Here is a 20502-nt window from a genome sequence, read left to right as displayed (position 1 = left end):
TGGCACTGCACTACTGTAGACATTATGTGTAGCTGGCACTATACTGGAGACATTGTGTGTAAGGAACACTACTGTAGCTGTTATGTGTAATGCTGCTAATTGTGTGCGTAGAGGGGGTGTAAAATTATATTTATGCTGCGGGCTCCATTGGGCTCCACAAGGAATGGACAATGGGGTGTAGATCCGAGGCACCAACAGGCTCAAAGATTTGACTGTTCCCAGAATGCATAGCGCCGCCTCCTATATCACCCCGCCTCCCTGCACAGGATCTCAGTTTTGTAGTTGGTGCTGCAGTAGCAGGCACTTAACAGAGGGGCTGCTCCAGGCAGCCCTAAGAAGAGCTTTTTCTCTGAGGAAAAAAGTGAAGACTTCAAGGGCAGCAGCAGTGTTACATGTTAGTGGACATTCACGGCTGCAGCTCCGGCTCTCCCCAAAGGCGCTGTACACTCCCGAGCCCTGGTTGCCGGGTAACTACAGCAGGAGGCTCCGGTTTTCTTCTTGTCAGGCACACACGACGGGGGCTCTCCGGGATCGCGTGGCCGTGCTTCGGGAGGTGATAAGTGGGTCCCGCTTGCGGGACCTGGTCTTGATCGCGATAAGGCACGGTCAGTGGGAGGCGGGCCGCGCGCGCTGGCGGTGGACACTGTGACAGTACAGGCGATCCCACTAGATCACCAGGGCATGGGACAGGTCAGGTTTTCTCAATAAACCGTTTTATTAGAGCCCGCAGTACCCGGTGGGTTTGCCAGCAGGGGGATACACATTGCACATTGGACCTGAAGCCCCTCCCCCAGCGTGCCATTTTCTGCAAATGTTCCCGCCCTGGAGCTGCATATCTGTCTCTCCCTCACTCCCTGGCAGTGTCTGCGGCGCCATTATCCCTCAGCTCACTGTTCCTGGGAATGCTTGGGCAAATCCTCCTATGTAAAGCCGCCTGGTTGTCAGTGCTGTGACTTTACAAGACACTTAAGTATTCTACCTGCCTTTTTTAGTCAGTGTTAATTAAGAAAGAGTGCATTTAGTCAGGATTTCCTAGTACAATTACCCTGTGATATAATCCAGTTCTTACTGTGTACTGTTATATCTATTGTTATATAGCTGTGTAAGCTAGTCCAGTGCAGTATTATTGTTAGTAATAACCTCTGCATTGTACAAACTGTGACTATTTGTGTGTGCATTTGATAGCTGAGTGGTGTCCATGTCGTGTCTTTCACTCAACCTGCTATTCCTATATTCTATAACCTGAGGGGGCTTGGTGCTTCAGGTTTTATCTAATATAGGATTTTCACAAAGATATACTGTATTACGTATTTTTCTCTGTGATTTAGTCACCATATCTCTCCTTTATCTCTGCTGGTGCTGACTACACTGCGCAGGGGTTTGGGCTAGAGGTATTGTGCTGCTGACAAATTGTACTGTTACCTGATACTGCAAGTTATATCATGTCTGCTTCTGAGGGTAACGGTTCTGGGGCTGAACACACTGCCGGTGTTGCTGAAGCCGCAGATACCTATGAGGAGACTATGGCAGCTTTGGGCTCTGGTTCCGGGGACTCCTTGCCCCCCAGTGGGACGGTGGCAACGGGGGCAAATAATGACCTGCCGTGGGCCGCTTTTTCCATGCTTCTGCATACGCTAGTTCATAAACTAACACCCCCTATGGGACCCCCAATGCCGGTACAACCGTTTGTGGTCCCTGCAGCTAACCCGCCATGGGTGGACGATTTATCTGCTCAAATAAAGAAGTTGAACCAGTCCCTGACTACTAAAAAGTCTGACCATCGCTCGCCTACGTCCAAGGGGTCCTCTAAGCGAGCGCATGTCTCCTCACAATCCACTGCTGTCACTGACACCTCGTCGGATGAAGACGGCACTTACACTAACCCCACAGGTTCTGACTCAGATACGGCTGATGGGGAGGGTGGTTCACATGTGGATGTTCCTGATCTTTTGGAGGCTATTAAGTTAATTTTACAGATTACGAATGATCCCGAGCCGTCCGTTCCTCCTAAGAAACCAGATAGGTTCAAGTGTCAGAAGGTGATTAAACAAGTTTTACCTCACTCTGACCACCTAATTGATATACGTCAGGAACCCTGGGAAAACCCGGGTACGAAGTTTGTGCCTCAAAAGAAGATGCTGGCTCGCTATCCCCTCGTGCCGGAGCTGTCTAAGAATTGGGAAATGCCTCCTCCAGTGGACTCACATGTGGCTAGGATGGTGGTTTCCTCAGCTCTGCCGGTCACCACCGTCACGTCTCTAAAAGAGCCTACGGATAAACATGTGGAGGGTTGTCTGAAAGCGATTTACACCCTCACGGGTGCTGCACAAAGGCCCACTATTGCAGCTACTTGGGCTGCAGAGGCCATTGAAGCATGGGCCTTGGAGTTAGATGCTGAAATCTCCTCTGACCATGCTAGACAATGCTTGTCTTATATTGTCACAGCTTCTCGTTATATTAAAGAGGCGGCTTCTGATGCTGGTATCCTGGCAGCCAAGGCCTCTACTACGTAGAGGCCGGATATTGTGGCTGAGATCCTGGTCTGTGGATCTGGACTCTAGAAAAACCCTGGAGGTACTCCCTTTTAAGGGAGATATTCTGTTTGGGGAGGATTTAAATAAGATTGTGGCTGACTTGGCTACTGCCAAAACTGCCTGTCTGCCAAGTACTGCTCCTTCTGTGTCGAAGGCTAAAGGTACTTCCTTTCGCCCCTTTCATCCTTCAGGTAAAGCAAAAGGTCAACAAGCAGGCCCGCACTTCCAAACCTGGTAAGCCTAAGCCCAAAAGAGCCTGGACGGCCAGTCAGTCAGCTTCCAAGACAGATAAGCCTGCCGCATGACGGGGCGGGCCTCCCTCTGGGGGATCCCAGGGTGGGGGGCCGGCTTCTAGGGTATACCCAGGAATGGTTGAAGACCACTTCAGATGCCTGGGTATGGGAAGTCGTCACTCGAGGTTACGCCATAGCCTTCAAAAACCGACCCCCTCATTGATTTTGCCAGACAGATGCCCCGTTGGACAAGACAAAGGCAAACACTCTACATTCGGTGGTACAGACCCTCCTGGATACAGGAGTCGTAGTACAGGTGCCTCTTGCGCAGAGGGCTGGGGGTACTATTCTCCGCTGTTTCTAGTCCCGAAACCGAATGGGTCCTCCCGGCCCATTCTCAACCTCAAGGCATTGAACAGGTTTGTGAAGGTTTCCAAGTTCCGGATGGAAACCCTTCGCTCTATAGTTCTGGCCTTGGAACCTGGGGACTACATGGTCTCCCTGGACATGCAGGATGCTTACCTGCATATTCCTATAGCAGTGTCTCATCAGCAATACCTGAGATTTGCGATTGGCAACTGCCATTTCCAGTTTCGGGCGTTACCTTTTGGTTTAACAACGGCTCGGCGAGTCTTTACAAAAGTCATGGCGGTGATGACGGTGGTAGTCCGCCGTCAAGGGGTCAGGATACTACCGTATTTGGACGACTTGTTAATCCTGGCAAATTCCCCAGAACTTCTCCTACGTCATCTAGATGTGATGGTCCGGTTTCTGCAAGCCCACGGGTGGCTCATCAACTGGAAGAAGTCATCCCTGATCCCTGCTCAGAGCATGGTGCATCTGGGAGCACTATTGGACACTCAGAACCAGCGGTTGTTCCTGTCTCAGGAGAAAGTCCTGAAACTTCAGGACAGGATTCGTTGCTTCCTATCTCGTCCGCAAGTGTCGATACATTCGGCGATGCAGGTGCTGGGCCTCATGGTGTCAGCATTCAACATGGTGGAGTACGCTCAATTTCACTCTCGCCCTCTCCAGAGGCTGATTCTAGCCAAATGGGACGGCCTGCCTCACCGGATCAGGTCTCAAATGATCTCAATGACTCCGGAGGTCCGTCTGTCGCTGATCTGGTGGCTCCGGGACCAACAACTGTGCAGGGCCAGTCCGTTCTGGATATCCGACTGGGTCCTGTTGACGACAGATGCCAGTCTAAGAGGTTGGGGCGCAGTGCTGGAGCAACACTCCCTTCAGGGGCGGTGGACCAAGGAGGAGTCCCTCCTCTCGATCAATATTCTGGAGTTGCGGGCAGTCTTCAATGCCTTGAACCTAGCCCAGCATTTAATTCAGAACCATCCTGTTCAAGTACAGTCGGACAACGCCACCACAGTGGCTTACATAAATCATCAAGGTGGCACTCGAAGCTGCCTAGCAATGAAGGAAGTCTCAAGGATTCTACAGTGGGCAGAATGCCATCTACCGGCCATATCGACAATATTCATTCCGGGAGTCCTGAATTGGGAAGCGGCCTTTCTCAGTCGTCAGGACGTGCATGCCGGCGAGTGGGGCCTTCATCCAGAAGTGTTTCAACTCCTAGTGGAAAGGTGGGGCCTTCCAGATGTAGATCTGATGGCGTCTCGACACAATCACAAGGTTCCGGTCTTCGGAGCAAGGACAAGGGATCCTCAAGCAGCATTCGTGGATGCGCTGGCGGTACCGTGGAGGTTTCGGCTGCCGTACGTGTTCCCTCCGGTGTCACTCCTGCCCAGGGTAATTCGGAAGTTCAAGCAAGAATAAGGAATTCTGCTTCTCATAGCTCCAGCGTGGCCCAGACGGCACTGGTTCTCAGACCTGCAAGGCCTATCGTCAGAGCGTCCAATTCTACTTCCACAACGCCCAGACTTCCTCGTTCAGGGCCCCTGTGTCTACCAGGACCTAGCCCGGCTGTCTTTGACGGGCATGGCTCTTGAAGCTTCCGTCTTAAGGGCTAAAGGGTTTTCTGAGGCGGTCATTCAAACTATGTTGCAGGCCCGGAAACCGGCTTCGGCTCGGATTTACTATAGGGTCTGGCATTCTAACTTTGTTTGGTGCGCATCTAACGATTATGACGCTTCCAAGTTTAGCATAGCCAAGTTGTTGGCTTTATTTAGCAGAGCCTGGACTTAGGCCTGCGTCTGGCCTCCCTCAAGGTTCAAATATCTGCCTTGTCGGTGTGGTTTCAGAGAAAAATTGCGACCTTACCTGATGTGCATACCTCTACTCAGGGCATGTTGCGTATCCAACCTCCCTATGTCCCGCCTGTGGCTCCTTGGGACTTGTCGGTGGTTTTAGAGGCGTTACAAGAGTCTCCGTTTGAACCTCTTGGTTCAGCTGACCTTAAGTGGCTTTCCCTTAAGGTGGTGTTTCTGCTGGCTATTGCTTCAGATAGAAGAGTGTAGGATTTGGGTGCCTTGTCCTGTAGTTCCCCATATCTGATATTTCACAGTGACCGGGCGGTTCTAAGGACTCATCCCGGCTATCTACCTAAGGTGGTTTCTTCGTTCCACCTTAATCAGGAGATTGTAGTTCCGGCACTTGTTTCTCCTGATCTGTCTCCCAAAGAGCGGTCTTTGGATGTGGTACGGGCTCTCCGTATCTATGTGAAGAGAACTGCTCCTATTAGGAAATCTGATTCTCTTTTTGTTGTGTTTGGGTTTCACAAACGGGGCTGGCCTGCTCACAAGCAAACTCTGGCCAGATGGATTAGAATGGTGATTGCACATGCTTAAGTGAAGGCTGGTCTCTCTGCTCCTGATCACATTAAGGCCCATTCTACTTGGTCTGTTGGACCTTCTTGGGCGACCCAACGTGGTGCGACCCTTGAACAATTGTGCAAGGCGGCTACGTGGTCCTCTGTGAACACGTTCATAAGGTTCTATGCCTTCGATACTGCCGCTTCCCAGGATGCTTCCTTTGGACGCCGGGTTCTTGTGCCCGCTACAGTCCGTCTCCTCCCATAAGGAACTGCTTTAGGACATCCCCATTGTCCATTCCTTGTGGAGCCCAGTATACCCCGCAGCAGCAAACGAGTTTTATGGTAAGAACTTACCTTTGTTAAAACACTTTCTGCGAGGTACACTGGGCTCCACAAGGCGCCCACCCTGACGCACTTAGCTTCTTTTGGTTGGTATGGCATTAGCCGCTGACACGTCTCCTGTCGTGAGAATGCGGTGTTGTGGCTACTAACCGTTGTCGTCTCTTTTCCTGCTACTGCATTGGACTGGTTAACTAAAAACTGAGATCCTGTGCAGGAAGGCGGGGTGATATAGGAGGCGGCGCTATGCATTCTGGGAACAGTCAAAGCTTTGAGCCTGTTGGTGCCTCGGATCAAGATCCTACTCTACACCCCATTGTCCATTCCTTGTGGAGCCCAGTGTACCTCGCAAAAGAGTTTTAACAAAGGTAAGTTCTTACCATAAAACTTGTTTTATTTATAGTTTGATAATATGAAGTTGTGAGGCCCCGCCCACTTTTCCAGATGCCGCCCATTTTCACAGGAGACCACACCCACTTTCCCAGGAGGCCACGGCCACTTTTCAAGGAGACCACGCCCACATTTCCAGGAGCCCACACCCACTTTTCCAGGAGCGCGCACGCCTACGGCGCGCACATAGAGTATGGGAGGGGGCGCTTTGAAATTTTTACGCTCTGGGTGCTAGTAGGCCTGGAGCCAGCCCTGGGTCAGAGTCCCTTATATATGTAAAACAAGAGAAAATAAATTAACCAGTGCTGGCTGTAGAGCAGGCCTGGCCAACCTGTGGCTCTCCAGCTGTTGTAAAACTACAAGTCCCATCATGCTTTTTCGCAGTTTTGCTATTGGGGAATGCTAAAACTGTGGCAGGGCATGCTGGGATGTGTAGTTTCACAACATCTGGAGAGCCACAGGTTGGCCAGGCCTGCTGTAGAGAATATATATATATATATATATATATATATATATATATATATATATACATATATTGGAAAAAGCAAATAAGATCAGAGCGACCACGGGTGGTAGATAAGCCAGGAGACTAAAAAGATGTTTTTGTTAAAAAAAAACAATACAGGGTTTATTTTACAATGAACGTTTAGACAAATTTTGGACATTAAAAAAAAAGGCAACATACAAGAATGCTTTTTAAAAATCCGTTAAAAAGTTATCAAAAAAGCATTGCAAAGGACATGAACAATAATAAAAGAATGACTACGATAAAAGTAGTGCTAAAAATTCAAGTACTTAGAAGATGAGAATCATTAGAAACAGCTGTGTGTCTAAAATTATGTAAAAAATATGTATGTAGATAAAAAGTTCCGTAAATAGTAAAAGCAGCTTAACTGAGTAGCAGGAATCCTGCTACTATTGAAGTCCTCAGTTAAGCTGTTTCTAATGATTCTCATCTTCTAAGTACTTGAATTATTAGCACTACTTTTATCGTAGTCATTCTTTTATTATTGTTCATGTCCTTTGCAATGCTTTTTTGATAACTTTTTAACGGATTTTTAAAAAGCATTCTTGTATGTTGCCTTTTTTTTTAATGTCCACAATTTGTCTAAACGTTCATTGTAAAATAAACTCTGTATTGTTTTTTTTTTAACAAAAACATCTTTTTAGTCTCCTGGCTTATCTACCACCCGTGGTCGCTCTGATCTTATTTGCTTTTTCCAATCTTCTTCTATCCTGCACACGTACAAGTGTAGGTTTTACCTAAGATCGAGCAGACGCCCCATAAATAAAGGGGAGTGGCATATATAGAGACCAGATATTTCACTAGGGTATATCATAGACATACTGTGAAAAATTACTTTCTACTGCATATTTTTTTTGGCGCTGCTAGCTCACCCTATATACATATATACATATATATACACACAACACACAACAAATTGGACGGTCTGTTTTATAAAATAGCAATCCCAATTTATTCCATAGAATAAGAAATCAATAAGGTATTCGAAGGCAGTATTTACATTTAAAAAAAATGTAGGTTATATGAAGCCACCTGTATACAATACAAACCTCCCTTGATGGACGGACCAAAAGTGTTTTTTTATAACTTTGACGTGTTCCACAGCTGTCGTTCTCAGCCCTGCCCCCTGGCGGATATATGCTGCAATTCACGGGTTGGCGGTGAGGGGGCGGAGCCAATATGACAGGATTTACATATAATAGTCATATTGGCTCCGCCCCTACAAACCCGTGAATCGCGGCATTGTGCCGTGGGGGCGGGGCCTAACAATGAAATATGCCTCTGCCCAAACTCAGTCACCATCAATGACTTCCTGGTTCCTGCTGCTGATCTGCGGCAACGTCCCTCACCCCTCAAGACAGGCTCTAGATGTCATTGCAGGTGTGTGTACAGTATAGGTATGTGCGTATGTCTGCGTCCTATGTGTTCTATCTGCGTATGCATATGTGTTCTATGTGTGTGTTTTGTGTATATGTATGTATTCTATGTGTGTGTGTGTGTGTGTGTGTGTGTGTGTGTGTGTGTGTGTGTGTATACAGAATACACATGCACGCAGACACACACACGTACGTGTGTGCTTTAAAGGAAAAATCCTACATTTGCCTCTTTAAACTGATTAAAAATCTACTTATATACTCCTGTATAAAGTTTCAGAAACTTGGCTAGGACCCTCTCCAATTAGATATAGTCACTAAAAGCAATATTCTTTACCAGATATAAATTAGCAGCAATCCCTTTGATGGTATTTCAGCTCTTTAGGAATAATCCATGAATGGCTGGAGTGATAATCCCGGCATAAGTGCTGTAGTGCGAAGTCCCAAGGGGCGCAAGTGTCCAGATAATGCCAAGGTGGAAAGCAGGAGTCAAAGTATGTGAAATAGAGTGGGTAAAGCTCAACGCGTTTCACTGGTTAAAAACCATCCAGCTTCCTCAGTGAACCGCATTGAGTTTTACCCACTCTCTTTCATATACTTGGACTCCTGCTTTCCACCTTGGCATTATCGACTTCGCACTACAGCACTTATGCCCGGATTATCCCTCCAGCCATTCTTGGATTATTCCTAAAGACCTGAGATGCCATCAAAGAGATTGCTGCTAATTTATATCCGGTAAAGAATACTGCTTTTAGTGACTATATCTAACTGGAGAAGGTCCTAGCCAAGTTTCTGGAACTTTATACAGGAGTACATCAGTGGATTTTTAATCAGTATATATCGTATATAGGTGGTCATTCCGAGTTGTTCGTTAGCAGTTTTTGTTCGCAGCGCAGCTTTCAGGTAAAAAAGCAGCTCTTCTGCGCATGCATATGCGGCGCAATACGCACGCATGACGTACTTTCACAACAGCCGATGCAGTTTCACACAAGGTCTAGCGACGCTTTTCAATCGCACTGTTGGCCGCAGAGTGATTGACAGGAAGTGGCTGTTTCTGGGAGGTAACTGGCCGTTTTTGGGGAGTGTGTGGAAAAACGCAGGCGTGTCAGATACAAACGCAGGCGTGCCTGGGGAAACGCAGGCGTGGCTGGCCGAATGCAGGGCATGTTTGTGACGTCAAAACAGGAACTGAACAGTCTGAAGTCATCGCAAGCGCTGAGTAGGTATTGAGCTACTCTAAAACTGCACAAAAAAATTATGCCACCGCTCTGCGATCCTTTCGTTCGCACTTCTGCTAAGCTAAAATACAGTACACTCCCAGTGGGAGGCGGCATAGCGTTTGCACGGCTGCTAAAAACTGCTAGCGAGCGAACAACTCGGAATGACCACCGCAGTCCTATTGTCCTCTAAGGCTTCTGCTGTTTTCATTGCAGCTCACCGCATTGTGTGACTGCAATCTTGGAAAGCAGATTCAGATGCAAAGAGGGCCCAGGAAGCAGCCCGAGTCACTGGCTGCTTTTAGCAGCCGTGCAAACGCTAAGCCGCCGCCCTCTGGGAGTGTATCTTAGCTTAGCAGAAGTGCGAACGAAAGGATCGTACAGCGGCTACAAAAAAAAATTGTGCATTTTCTGAGCAGCTCCAGACCTACTCCTAGTGTAATAGAAAAAAAAGGGGGGGATATGAGTGCGCTGTCAGCGGCAGCCAGTAAAGGGGAGGTCAACCCCTGATAAATAGAACAATAGTAGGAAAATGTGTGTACTGGCGCCGGCTGTAAGACCAATAAGGGACTAAAAAATGCTAAAATGTAAAATCACATACTTTTATTCTACATTAATAAAAAAGAAACTTTAAAAAATTATCACAAAAATAAACACAATATATTTGTCTGTTCCCCGGTCAGGGGCAGAGTATTTTGGTTAAGACCACTTAGATCTCACTTGTAATGTCTATGACATACAGTCTCCAGTTAGGGCTCACTCCTCAAGATCTTTTGGTTCATTTTGGATGTTAGTATTTACCCAGTCCTTATAGAGGTTGTCCCCATGGATCTCAGTTGGGCAATTAGGGATCCAATTAGCAGCAGGGGTAATTCCAAATTCTAAGGGAGCTGGTAGTGTCCAATGAGGCAGGGAGTCCAATTGTTACTGGAGATGATAGTGGATCAAATGCTGGTGGTCAGTGTCCTTGGCTCAACGCGTTTCACTGGTCTGATGGCTGCCAGCTTCCTCAGGAGCATATCGGGAACAGACAAATATATTGTGTTTATTTTTGTGATAATTTTTTTTTAAAGTTTCTTTTTTATTAATGTAGAATAAAAGTATGTGATTTTACATTTTAGCATTTTTTAGTCCCTTATTGGTCTTACAGCCGGCGCCAGTACACACATTTTCCAGACCTACTCCTACCTTGCGATCACTTCAGACTATTTAGTTCCTGTTTTGACGTCACAAACACGCCCTGCGTTTCCCCAGGCACGCCTGCATTTCCCCAGGCACGCCTGCGTTTCCGTAGGCACACCTGCGTTTGTATCTGACATGCCTGCGTTTTTCCACACACTCCCCGAAAACGTCCAGTTACCTCCCAGAAACACCCACTTCCTGTCAATCACTCTGCAGCCAACAGTGCGATTGAAAAGCGTCGCTAGACCTTGTGTGAAACTGCATCGGCTGTTGTGAAAGTAAGTCGCGCGTGCGCATTACGCCGCATACGCATGCGCAGAAGAGCCGCTTTTTTACCTAAACGCTGCGCTGTGAACGAGAACTGCTAGCGAACAACTCGGAATGACCACCATAGGTGGCTCCATATAACCTACATTTTTTTAATGTAAATATTGCCTTTGAATACCTTATTGATTTTTTTTATTTTATGAAATAAATTGGGATTGCTATTTTATAAAACAGACTGTCCAATATGTTGTGTGTGTGTGTTTGTGTGTGTGTATATATATATATATATATATATATATATATATACACATACATATACAGTTTGTGTGTGTGTATATATATATATATATATATATATATATATACATACATACTCTATAGCCAGCGCTGGTTCATTTATATTCTCTATGTTTGAGTTGAGGTTAGGTTTAACGTAGCATCCCATTGTTGACATGCTGACTCATGATTCACTATTTTGGGGCATAAACTTTACTGCTGTGGAGAGGTGTCCCTAGAATTATTTGGACAGGGGCCATATCAAAATGTTGCTATGGCACCCACAAAGTTCCGGCTATGCCTCTGCTCATAAGAATGTAATAGGGAAAGATGTTTCCCTTCCCCCTCTTTGCTTGGGAAAGAGTCCAGATAGGAGTGATTCCAGCATGCTAATTAGTCTGACCAACGTTCTGCTCAGCTCAGTTTCTCATTTGCCCCCCACCTATTCCAGTGCCTTCACTGCTGGGGATCAGGAATTCTTTAGTATACATGGCATGATAATCAGCCAATCTCCAGGTGAATATTCTGTAGGTGGAGGGGAATTACTATCTATGTCGTCTTTGAGGTCCATGGTCTCCACATGGTCAACCTTGGGTATGATCTGGTGGAGACCAGGACTGGCACCGAACAATAAAGCTTTGTGAGGCTCCCAGGATGCAGTGGGCTCCTCTGCCTTCATACCCCGCCCCCATGCTCAGACACATCAGTTTTTTTTGGTGCCAGCATGGAGCTGATCACACTGAACAAGGGCTGCACACTGCAGCCCAAGCTTTTATTTTTTCTTTAACAATTTTAATTTTTTTAAACTTTTTACTGAGCAATCAGTATCTGGCAGTCCGATAGGAAGCCAGCGCTGATGCGCAACACCCCCACCAGGTCGCGATGCAACAACTGGGTGTGTGTTTTTGGAGGGAACCCTGGCACAATTTCTTCACTAGCAGAGGTGCAGGGGCACTTGGGACAGGTAAGGCGGGTAACCCGATCGCAGGACCCACATATAGCGCAGTCCATTTACTGCTGGCTTGTGGAGAGGTCTTGTAGCGCTGATGTGCTCCCGGACCATTAAGTGTTCCCTGTGGTTGCACTAGGGCTGTAATGTACACTGGCGCTGGGGACACAGAAAGGCCAGGAGGACTGGTGGGGAAGTTCAGCGCTTCCCCAGCGGCCCCTCCCTCAGCCCAGGGAGCCATTCCACAGCGGTCTTCCCACCCTGGGCTGCTCCTACCTCCTCCTCCTCCTCCACAGAGAGACGCAGGGCAGCAATTATCTGAGCTCTGCATGTCTCCAGGATCGGTGGGCAGACATTGCAGCGGTGGGAAGACATTGCAGGTTATACAAAGCGCTGCATCCTACCTTCTACAGAGCAGGGTATTTGATATCAGTGCCCATTGCAGTTAAATTGTTTATTCTGCATTGTACATATGCAACTTATGCTAGTACTGCTGCGTGTTTTCAATCTCTCTGTCTGGTATAGCTTTCCCTTTCTCTCTAAATAACCCTTGAAAACTGGTGTGTTTGGGGTTATATTTGGCAGACTGTACTGTATATTGTAATTTGTGTGCGCACCTTGTCACATTAACTCTTGTTACACGGGGCACATTGCCATAATTGTGTGTGTGCACAGTAATTCTGCTACGTCTAACAACGCTAAGACCAAGCAATCTGGGGCTTCTACAATGGTAGCATGTAAAACCTGTGACACAGAGGTTTTACCTTGGGAAATGTCACAGGATGGTCAGTGCACAACCTGTTTGGTGCCTCCCAACACCTCAGCCCCTCCAGCACTTGTACAAGAACCCCCATGGGCATCTTTTACCACATTGCTGATTAAGATTGCTGACCATATTGCTACCCCACCTGTGGCTTTCCCGGTGGGTATACCACAATCACTGCAGCCCGTGACTCCCCATATGGCTATACCACAACCACTGCAGCCCTCAATGGCTCCCTCTATGGGATTTCCACATTCATTACAGCCTGTTGATCAGGCAATTGCAGCCCCACCCATACCTACCACATGGTTGAACTCATTCTCTAGCTTTATACAGAGCTTGGCTGCTTCCTCAGCTGTTTTTCGAAACATGATGCAGGGTAAAGGCATATTGCCTGCACCCTCTACTTCTAAGTGGCCTGTGCCTTCCTCACAGTCTACCCCCTCTCTGATTCAGACAAAGCATTAGTAATTATAGAGCAAGCTGAGGTTACAGACGCTGAATCCCTCTCGGGATGAGGAGGCCCCACCTAAGTTTCATTTGGCTGCATTAATTAGGGCTGTGATGTTGTCACTTCAGCTAGAGGATGCTGAACCAGCCCCTACTACTAAAGATCCTCTGCGTAAATGGCAGAAGGTAGTTTTAGCAGCGTTTCCTCACTCGGGCCACTTCACAGAAGCCATGAGCGTGGCATAGAAAACTCCTACTAAGAAATGTAAGGTCCCTAAGAAGCTCAGCTCCTATTATCCACAACCATCAGCTGAAATGGGAGACTCCACCTACAGTGGATGCTCATGTGTCACATTTAATTAAAAGTTCAATACTCCCTATCCCTATGGCATTTCCCTTAGGGATCTGCCGGACAGGCAGTTGGATATGTGTCTCAAGTCAATGTACTCCCTCTCAGAAGCAACGGCTAGACCACAGAGGCTTGGGCGGACAACCTTGAACAAAATTTCACCTCTGATCCCACCCTGGACCAATTGCCTCTACTCAATATCAGAGACGCAGCCTATGACATTGGGGAGGCAGCTCAGACACAGGTGGTCATTCCGAGTTGATCACTAGCTGCATTCGTTCGCTGTGCAGCGATGAGGCAAAAAAATGGCACTTCTGCGCATGCATATGCAGCACAATGCACACGTGCGAAGTACTATTACAACGATCGATGTAGTTTCACACAGGGTCTAGCGAAGCTTTTCAGTGGCACTGCTGGCCGCAGAGTGATTGACATGAAGTGGGCGTTTCTGGGTGTCAACTGGCCGTTTTCAGGGTGTGTTCATAAAAACGCAGGCGTGCCAGGAAAAACGCAGGCATGGCTGGGCGAACGCAGGGCGTGTTTGTGACATCAAAACAGGAACTGAACAGTCTGAAGTCATCGCAAGCGCTGAGTAGGTATTGAGCTGCTCTAAAACTGCACAAAAAAATTATGCCGCCGCTCTGCGATCCTTTCGTTTGCACTTCTGCTAAGCTAAAATACACTCCTAGTGGGAGGCGGCATAGCGTTTGCACGGCTGCTGAAAACTGCTAGCGAGCGAACAACTCGGAATGACCACCGCAGTCCTATTGTCCTCTAAGGCTTCTGCTGTTTCCATTGCAGCTCACCGCATTGTGTGACTCCAATCTTGGAAAGCAGATTCAGATGCAAAGAGGGCACTGGAAGCCTTGCCATACACAGGTGACCTCCTGTTTTGGTCAGAACTGGACAAAATTGTTGAGAAATTGGCTACCTCCTATAAGATAGCCTGTCTGCCTTCAGCATCATCAGTGCGACCTCGGACTTCATCCTTTCATCAGCATGGCAAGGCCAAAGGTCAGACGTTCGCAAGAGGGTCTCGCACAGTCAAGACTTCCACACCAAAGACCAAACAGGCTTGGGATGCAAAACGTCCAACTTCCAATTCAGGGAACAAACCCTCTGCCTGACGGGTTGGTAATCCCACTTTGGGGACCCCAGGGTGGAGGCCAACTTCTTCAATTTGCCCACACATGGCGTCAAGTCACCACCAATGCCTGGGTCCTAGAAGTGGTCTCTCACGGGTACGCTCTTCATTTCCCGAAGCGTCCCCTCAGACAGTATTTCCTTACTACTCTGTCACTGGACTCCAACAAAGCAGAAGCGCTGTCCGGATTCATGTGATCCCTCCTACAGTCAGGGGTCAACATCCCTGTTCCACAGTCTCAGCAGGGTCAGGGGTTCTATTCTACCCTCCTTTGTGTTCAGAAACCAAATGAATCATACCGTCCAATTCTGAATCTGAAATTGCTAAACAAGTACCTCAAGGTCCCCAGGTTCTGTATGGAAACGCTACGATCCATTGTCCTGGCTCTGCAACCTGAAGACTATATGGTCTCCCTCGATATTCAAGATGCATACCTCCATATACCTATTGCACCCTGTCATCAACAATATCTTCACTTTGCTGCAACAGAATTTCAAATTCCAGTCCCTTCCCTTTGTACTGTCTACAGCCCCCATGGTGTTCACCAAACTCGTGGTGATGGTGGCCACTCTCCGGAAACGGGGAATTCGGACATTGCCTTACCTGGACAACCTGCTTCTTCTGGCACAGTCTCCAACGGTGCTGGAAAGTCACCTATAGCAGACGGTGGCCTTCCTTCAGTACCATGGATGGCTAATCAACTGGGCCAAATCCTCTTTCATCCTTTCCCCAAGGGATGCAGCACCTGGGAGTACTGCTGGATGCCAGAGTACAACGCATATTCCACCCTCAGGACAAAATTGCAACATTGCAATTGCACATCCGCAAACTGCTCTGCAGTCCAAGGATGCAGACCCTAGGCTCCATGGTCTCAATATTCGACATGGTGGAATATGCCCAATTTCACTCCAGGCCTCTTCAGCACCTGATACTCACTGAATGAATGGGGTCACCATCTTAAATCAAATCCCAGACCTTGATTCTGCCTCGATCTCTTCGGGTATCTCTGTCATGGTGGTTACACACAACCAATTTAAACAAGGACCGACCATTCTGGATCCCACACTGGACACTCCTCACCATGGAAGACAGTTTTAGGGGATGGGGGCTGTCACAGGCAGTCACTCCTTTCAGGGTTGCTGGTCTCTGATGTAAAAGGATCTTCCAATCAACATCCTGGAACTTCGAGCTGTCTACCGGGCACTTCTAATGGCCCATGCCCTGCTCCAGTATTCTCCGCTACAAATCCAGTGTGACAACGCCACGACAGTGGCATATATAAATTGACAGGGTGGCACTCACAGTGTGACAGCGATGCAGGAGGTGACACGGATTCTCACCTGGGCAGAACTCCACCTCTCGGCCATATCTGCAATCTTCATTCCAGGAGTCCTCAACTGGGAAGCAGACTTCCTCAGTCGACAGGACATTCCCGCTGGGGAATGGTCTCTACACCCAGAGATCTTTCAGATACTGATGCACAAATGGGGAATTCCAGGCGTCGTTCTCATGGCCTCCAGACACAATCCAGTGTATGGGGCCAGTACAAGAGATCCAGGAGTGAGCTCCGTATTCCATCTGGCCTATCTCTTCCCTCCAGTGTCTCTCCTTCCCAGAGTACTGTGAAAATTCAAAGAGGACGGTGGCACAATCATACTGGTGGCTCCAGCATGGCCCAGACACCATTGGTTCATGGATCTAATAGATCTCTCCATAGACAAGCCCTTCCCTCTGCCTCTTTGTCCGGACCTACTCTCCCAAGGGATCTGCCTCCATCCGGACCTCCTTCGTCTGTCTTTGACGGTGTGGCTCTTGAGACATCCCTCCCAAGATAAAAAGGTTTCTCCAGTGCAGTGATTCAGACTATGGTTCAGGCTCAGAAACCAGCCTTAGCTCGCATTTATCACTGGATTTGGCACTCCTATTTCCAGTGGTGTACTCATCGTAACTTCTATCCTGCGGTTTTCCGGATGCCTAGGTTGTTAGCCTTCTTGCAGGCAGGCCTGGCCATGGGTCTTCGCCTGGCTTATCTCAAGGTTCAGGTCTGAGCTTTGTCTATCTGGTTCCAGAAGAGACTGGCTCTTTTACTGGATGTGCGTACCTACTTTCAGGGGAATCCTCCGGATACAGCCTCTATTCGTCCCACCGATAGCGCCTTGGGACCTCTCCTTGGTTCTTCGAGCCTTAAAACACAGTCCTTTTGAACCCCTGGATCAGACTGACCTCAAATGGCTCACCACGAAGACTCTTTCTGCTGGCTATTGCCTCAGCTCGTGTAGTCTCCGACTTGGGAGCTCTCTCTTGTAGCTCCCCATTTCTGATATTCCACCAGGACCGGACGGTCCTTCAGACTAAGCGTAGATACCTACCTAAGGTTGTGTCTAAATTTCATATCAACGAACCAATTGTGGTGCCATCCTTCCAGGAACTTGGTCTCTCACCAGAGGAAGCTTTGTTGGATGTGGTCCGTGCTCTTAAGCTCTACTTGGACTGCACTAGTTGTGTTAGAAAAACAGATTCATCCTCTATGGATTGGCAAATTAGCTTCACATGACCATCTCACAGGCGTACTCACAGGCTGATATTCCTGTTCCAATTACAGTGACGGACCATTCTACTTGCTCTGTGGGTCCTTTGTGGGCAGCATGCCGTGGAGCGTCTGCTGAACAATTATGCAAGGCTTCGACATGGTCTTCTGCCCACATGTTTCTTAGGATCTATGCCTTTAATACTTTTGTCGCTCAGAATGCAACCTTTGGTCGCCAAGTCCTTTTTTCAGCTTAGTTGCGTTCCCTCCCTATAACAACTGCTTTGGGAGATCCCAAGGTTAACCCTGTGCAGGCCATGGACCCCAAAGAAGAAAAGAAAGAGTTATGGTAAAACTTACCTTCATTAATTATTTTTCTTCGAGGTCCATGGGATCCACAGGGTGCCCACCCTAACGCACCACGCTTCATTGGCTTGCCTTATGGCAGGCCTGTCCAACCTGCGGCCCTCCAGCTGTGGCAGCTTGCCCTGCCACAGTTAAGGTCACCAGTTCCCTTCTCTTTTCTATGAGAGTGTGATTTTCTGTGTGTACCATACTATCTCCTCTCCTTCTCCAGCTCTTGCTTTGGGCTTGTTAACTAAAACTGATGTGCCTGAGCATGGGGATGAGGTATGAAGGCAGAGGAGCCACTGCATCCTGGGAGCCTCACAAAGCTTTATTGTTCGGTGCCAGTCCTGGTCTCTACCAGATCATACCTAAGGTTAACACTGTGGATCCCATGGACCTCGAAGAAAAAGAGTTAACAAAGGAAAGTTTTACCATAACTCTTTCTTTTTTGGCGTTACATTTTAATGAATATGGAATTACAACAAAACTGCCAAAAACAAAAGTTGGAAATGTTGCATCCTCTATTAAACAGACTTTGTGTTTCTCCTATTTAGTGAAGTCGATCCTGAAGATGCTTGACGGAAGAATGGACAAAGAAGCACAAGATTTTGTGAAGAAACTTAGGGAACTGGAGAAGTATATGGAAGATGACTAAGTTGCAATTTTTACTGTGAAAAACAACAAACATATATTTGTATATAACTAACTAACTTCTTGTCTGCTAGGGAAGGCAGCATAGTCTTGCTGTATTGTGTCAGAGGCCCCTTTGGAAGGGAAGAGAATAAGTTTAAATAACTTTGATATAACTTTTATTTGTTATCTATTGTTAAGTTTTTGTTCCGTTTATGTTATGAGAACTAAAGTTTTGAATATTAAGTGTCAAATGAATATTGTAACGATTGGTGTATCAAGGAATTAATTTCTGTTCCACCGACTGAGATTTTTTTCTTACTGTAACTCTATTCAAAGGAAAATCTGGAATGCATAGAAATCCAGTACTGTGTGTACAAAATACAGTACAAAGATGCAGTATATTACTTAGTATTTGGTGCCACCTGCTGAATGGTATAGTAAATGACCTTTCATGTCAACTACGCACAGCACAACATATATTAAACACGATTTATAGGATATTTGGGAAGGGGCCTTAATTGCAGACCTCACCAACTAACAATGAATTGTGACCACAGACAAAGAAACCAGGGCTCCTGAAAAGAGTGGAGCAGTCCATTGGTCATTGTTTATACCCAACAGAGAGACTCTCAAGTAGAATTTACCACCCTCTGCAAAATGTTACCCACATGTTCTAGGGAAATACAAGTTACGTGGCAATATTCATACAATAATAATAAAGGTTGTGACATAATAAGTAATTAATCTTGAATATATGAAGCAAAGCTCGCCTTGATATTGCAGTATGGGCACCCAAAACCAACCACAATGCCATATCATTATCTAAACCTACATATATAACTGTCACCCTGTGTGCAGCCACCCACCCACCCACCGACCACACAAACTGGGTGCTATAAAGCCAGCAGTTATCCCCCTGGGAGAGAAACAGCAGGATCACTGGGCAATGCAGACACTCATATGTGCGGCTATATTTAACAATTAATCTATTGTTCCAATCACGGACCTAGTAACAGGGCCAACCTTCGTGTGGTCATTGTAGTTCATTGTAATCTTCAGTGTGATGAAAAATGTTTACCAAGTTGCCCTTAAAACAGGATGGTTTATACTTCATACGCATTGGGTATGGGATCCCGGCCGCCAGAATGCCGGCAGCAGGGTGTGCGCTAGCAAGCCCCTTGCGGGTTTACTGCACTCGCCACAGGTTCTATTCCCACTCTATGGGTGTCGTGGATACCCACGAGTGGGAATAGCCCGTTAGCTGGGATTCCGGCTGGCGGCATTGTCAGCGGTCGGGATACCGGACTTGGTTTCTTGATCGCCAGGATCCAGACTGGCGGCAATGTCATTGTATCCCCTTCATACCCCCTAATGTGCCTACATGTGCTCAGAACTCATACCATGTTCTGTTTTACACATATTTTTATTATTATTTACTATTAAATGTGTTCTTTCTGTTAAATGTAACTGAAAATAAGTTCCCTTTCATATTTTCAGTGTAAGAACCTAGGATCTAGGTCAATGTTCTCTGTAATTGTTTGGATGCAGTCTCCATGTCATCAGTGAGATTGGCACATTCATCACGCTTACATGGTTCAAATGTCAATATCATAAATGCATTTGTATTAGGCCTAGGGTTACCGTTAGGTTTACACAGACAATAAACACAAGTGTCAACAATTCCTCATTTGATCAATATCGACACATTGATATAATGAATGTCAATAAAATATATGGAATCCCTCATTGTTACCTTGTAATGATACCTGATTGGCTGGCAGCAACCACATTTAGTGCACACCAACCCAGACACAGCTCTGTACTTTGATGGCTCGAAGTCCTTCAGTCCAGCATTGTCCCCACACCTCCAGCACAGGGGCATTGGTCAGCAATTACGATATAGTTACGGGTATGAATAAGCACCTAACTGCTGCTAGGCCCGGGTAGGCACAGAAGTTAAATGGGCATGGAGAGGGGGTACCTGTCCTAAACTGGGTACACGATGAGACGATATCGGCCTGATTTGTCGTTTCTGTCCAAATCAGACATACTGTATTGCTCAGTGTGTGTGCCCAATTTGTGGGTGCCCACGGTCTCTAGTGATATCGCCCGATTGACCCTGCTGCATGTCCATCAGGGCAATGATAGCGACTGCGAGATGTGTAATGAAGGAAGGAGCAGTATGTCGTTCCGACCCTTATTACATCGCTCAATGTGTACCCAGGAACCGATATCTCGGCACGTCAGGCCGACATATCACTTGGGTACACATCG

General features: G+C 47.1%; 1 protein-coding gene across 1 annotated transcript in view; it reads left to right on the top strand.

The window, feature by feature from the left end:
• Nucleotides 1–19975, top strand: part of BAIAP3 (BAI1 associated protein 3) — a 353459-nt gene extending 333484 nt beyond the window's left edge. Inside the window, exon 32 of the mRNA XM_063934569.1 lies at nucleotides 18150–19975. Within this exon, the coding sequence (XP_063790639.1) occupies nucleotides 18150–18250 (101 nt within the window). The 3' untranslated portion in view covers nucleotides 18251–19975. The remainder of the gene's footprint in view (nucleotides 1–18149) is intronic.
• Nucleotides 19976–20502: the final 527 nt, after the last annotated feature.

The sequence above is a fragment of the Pseudophryne corroboree genome, chromosome 7, assembly GCF_028390025.1.
Source record: "Pseudophryne corroboree isolate aPseCor3 chromosome 7, aPseCor3.hap2, whole genome shotgun sequence".
Classification (NCBI taxonomy): Eukaryota; Metazoa; Chordata; class Amphibia; order Anura; family Myobatrachidae; genus Pseudophryne; species Pseudophryne corroboree.
This window is presented reverse-complemented; position numbering and strand designations above follow the sequence as displayed.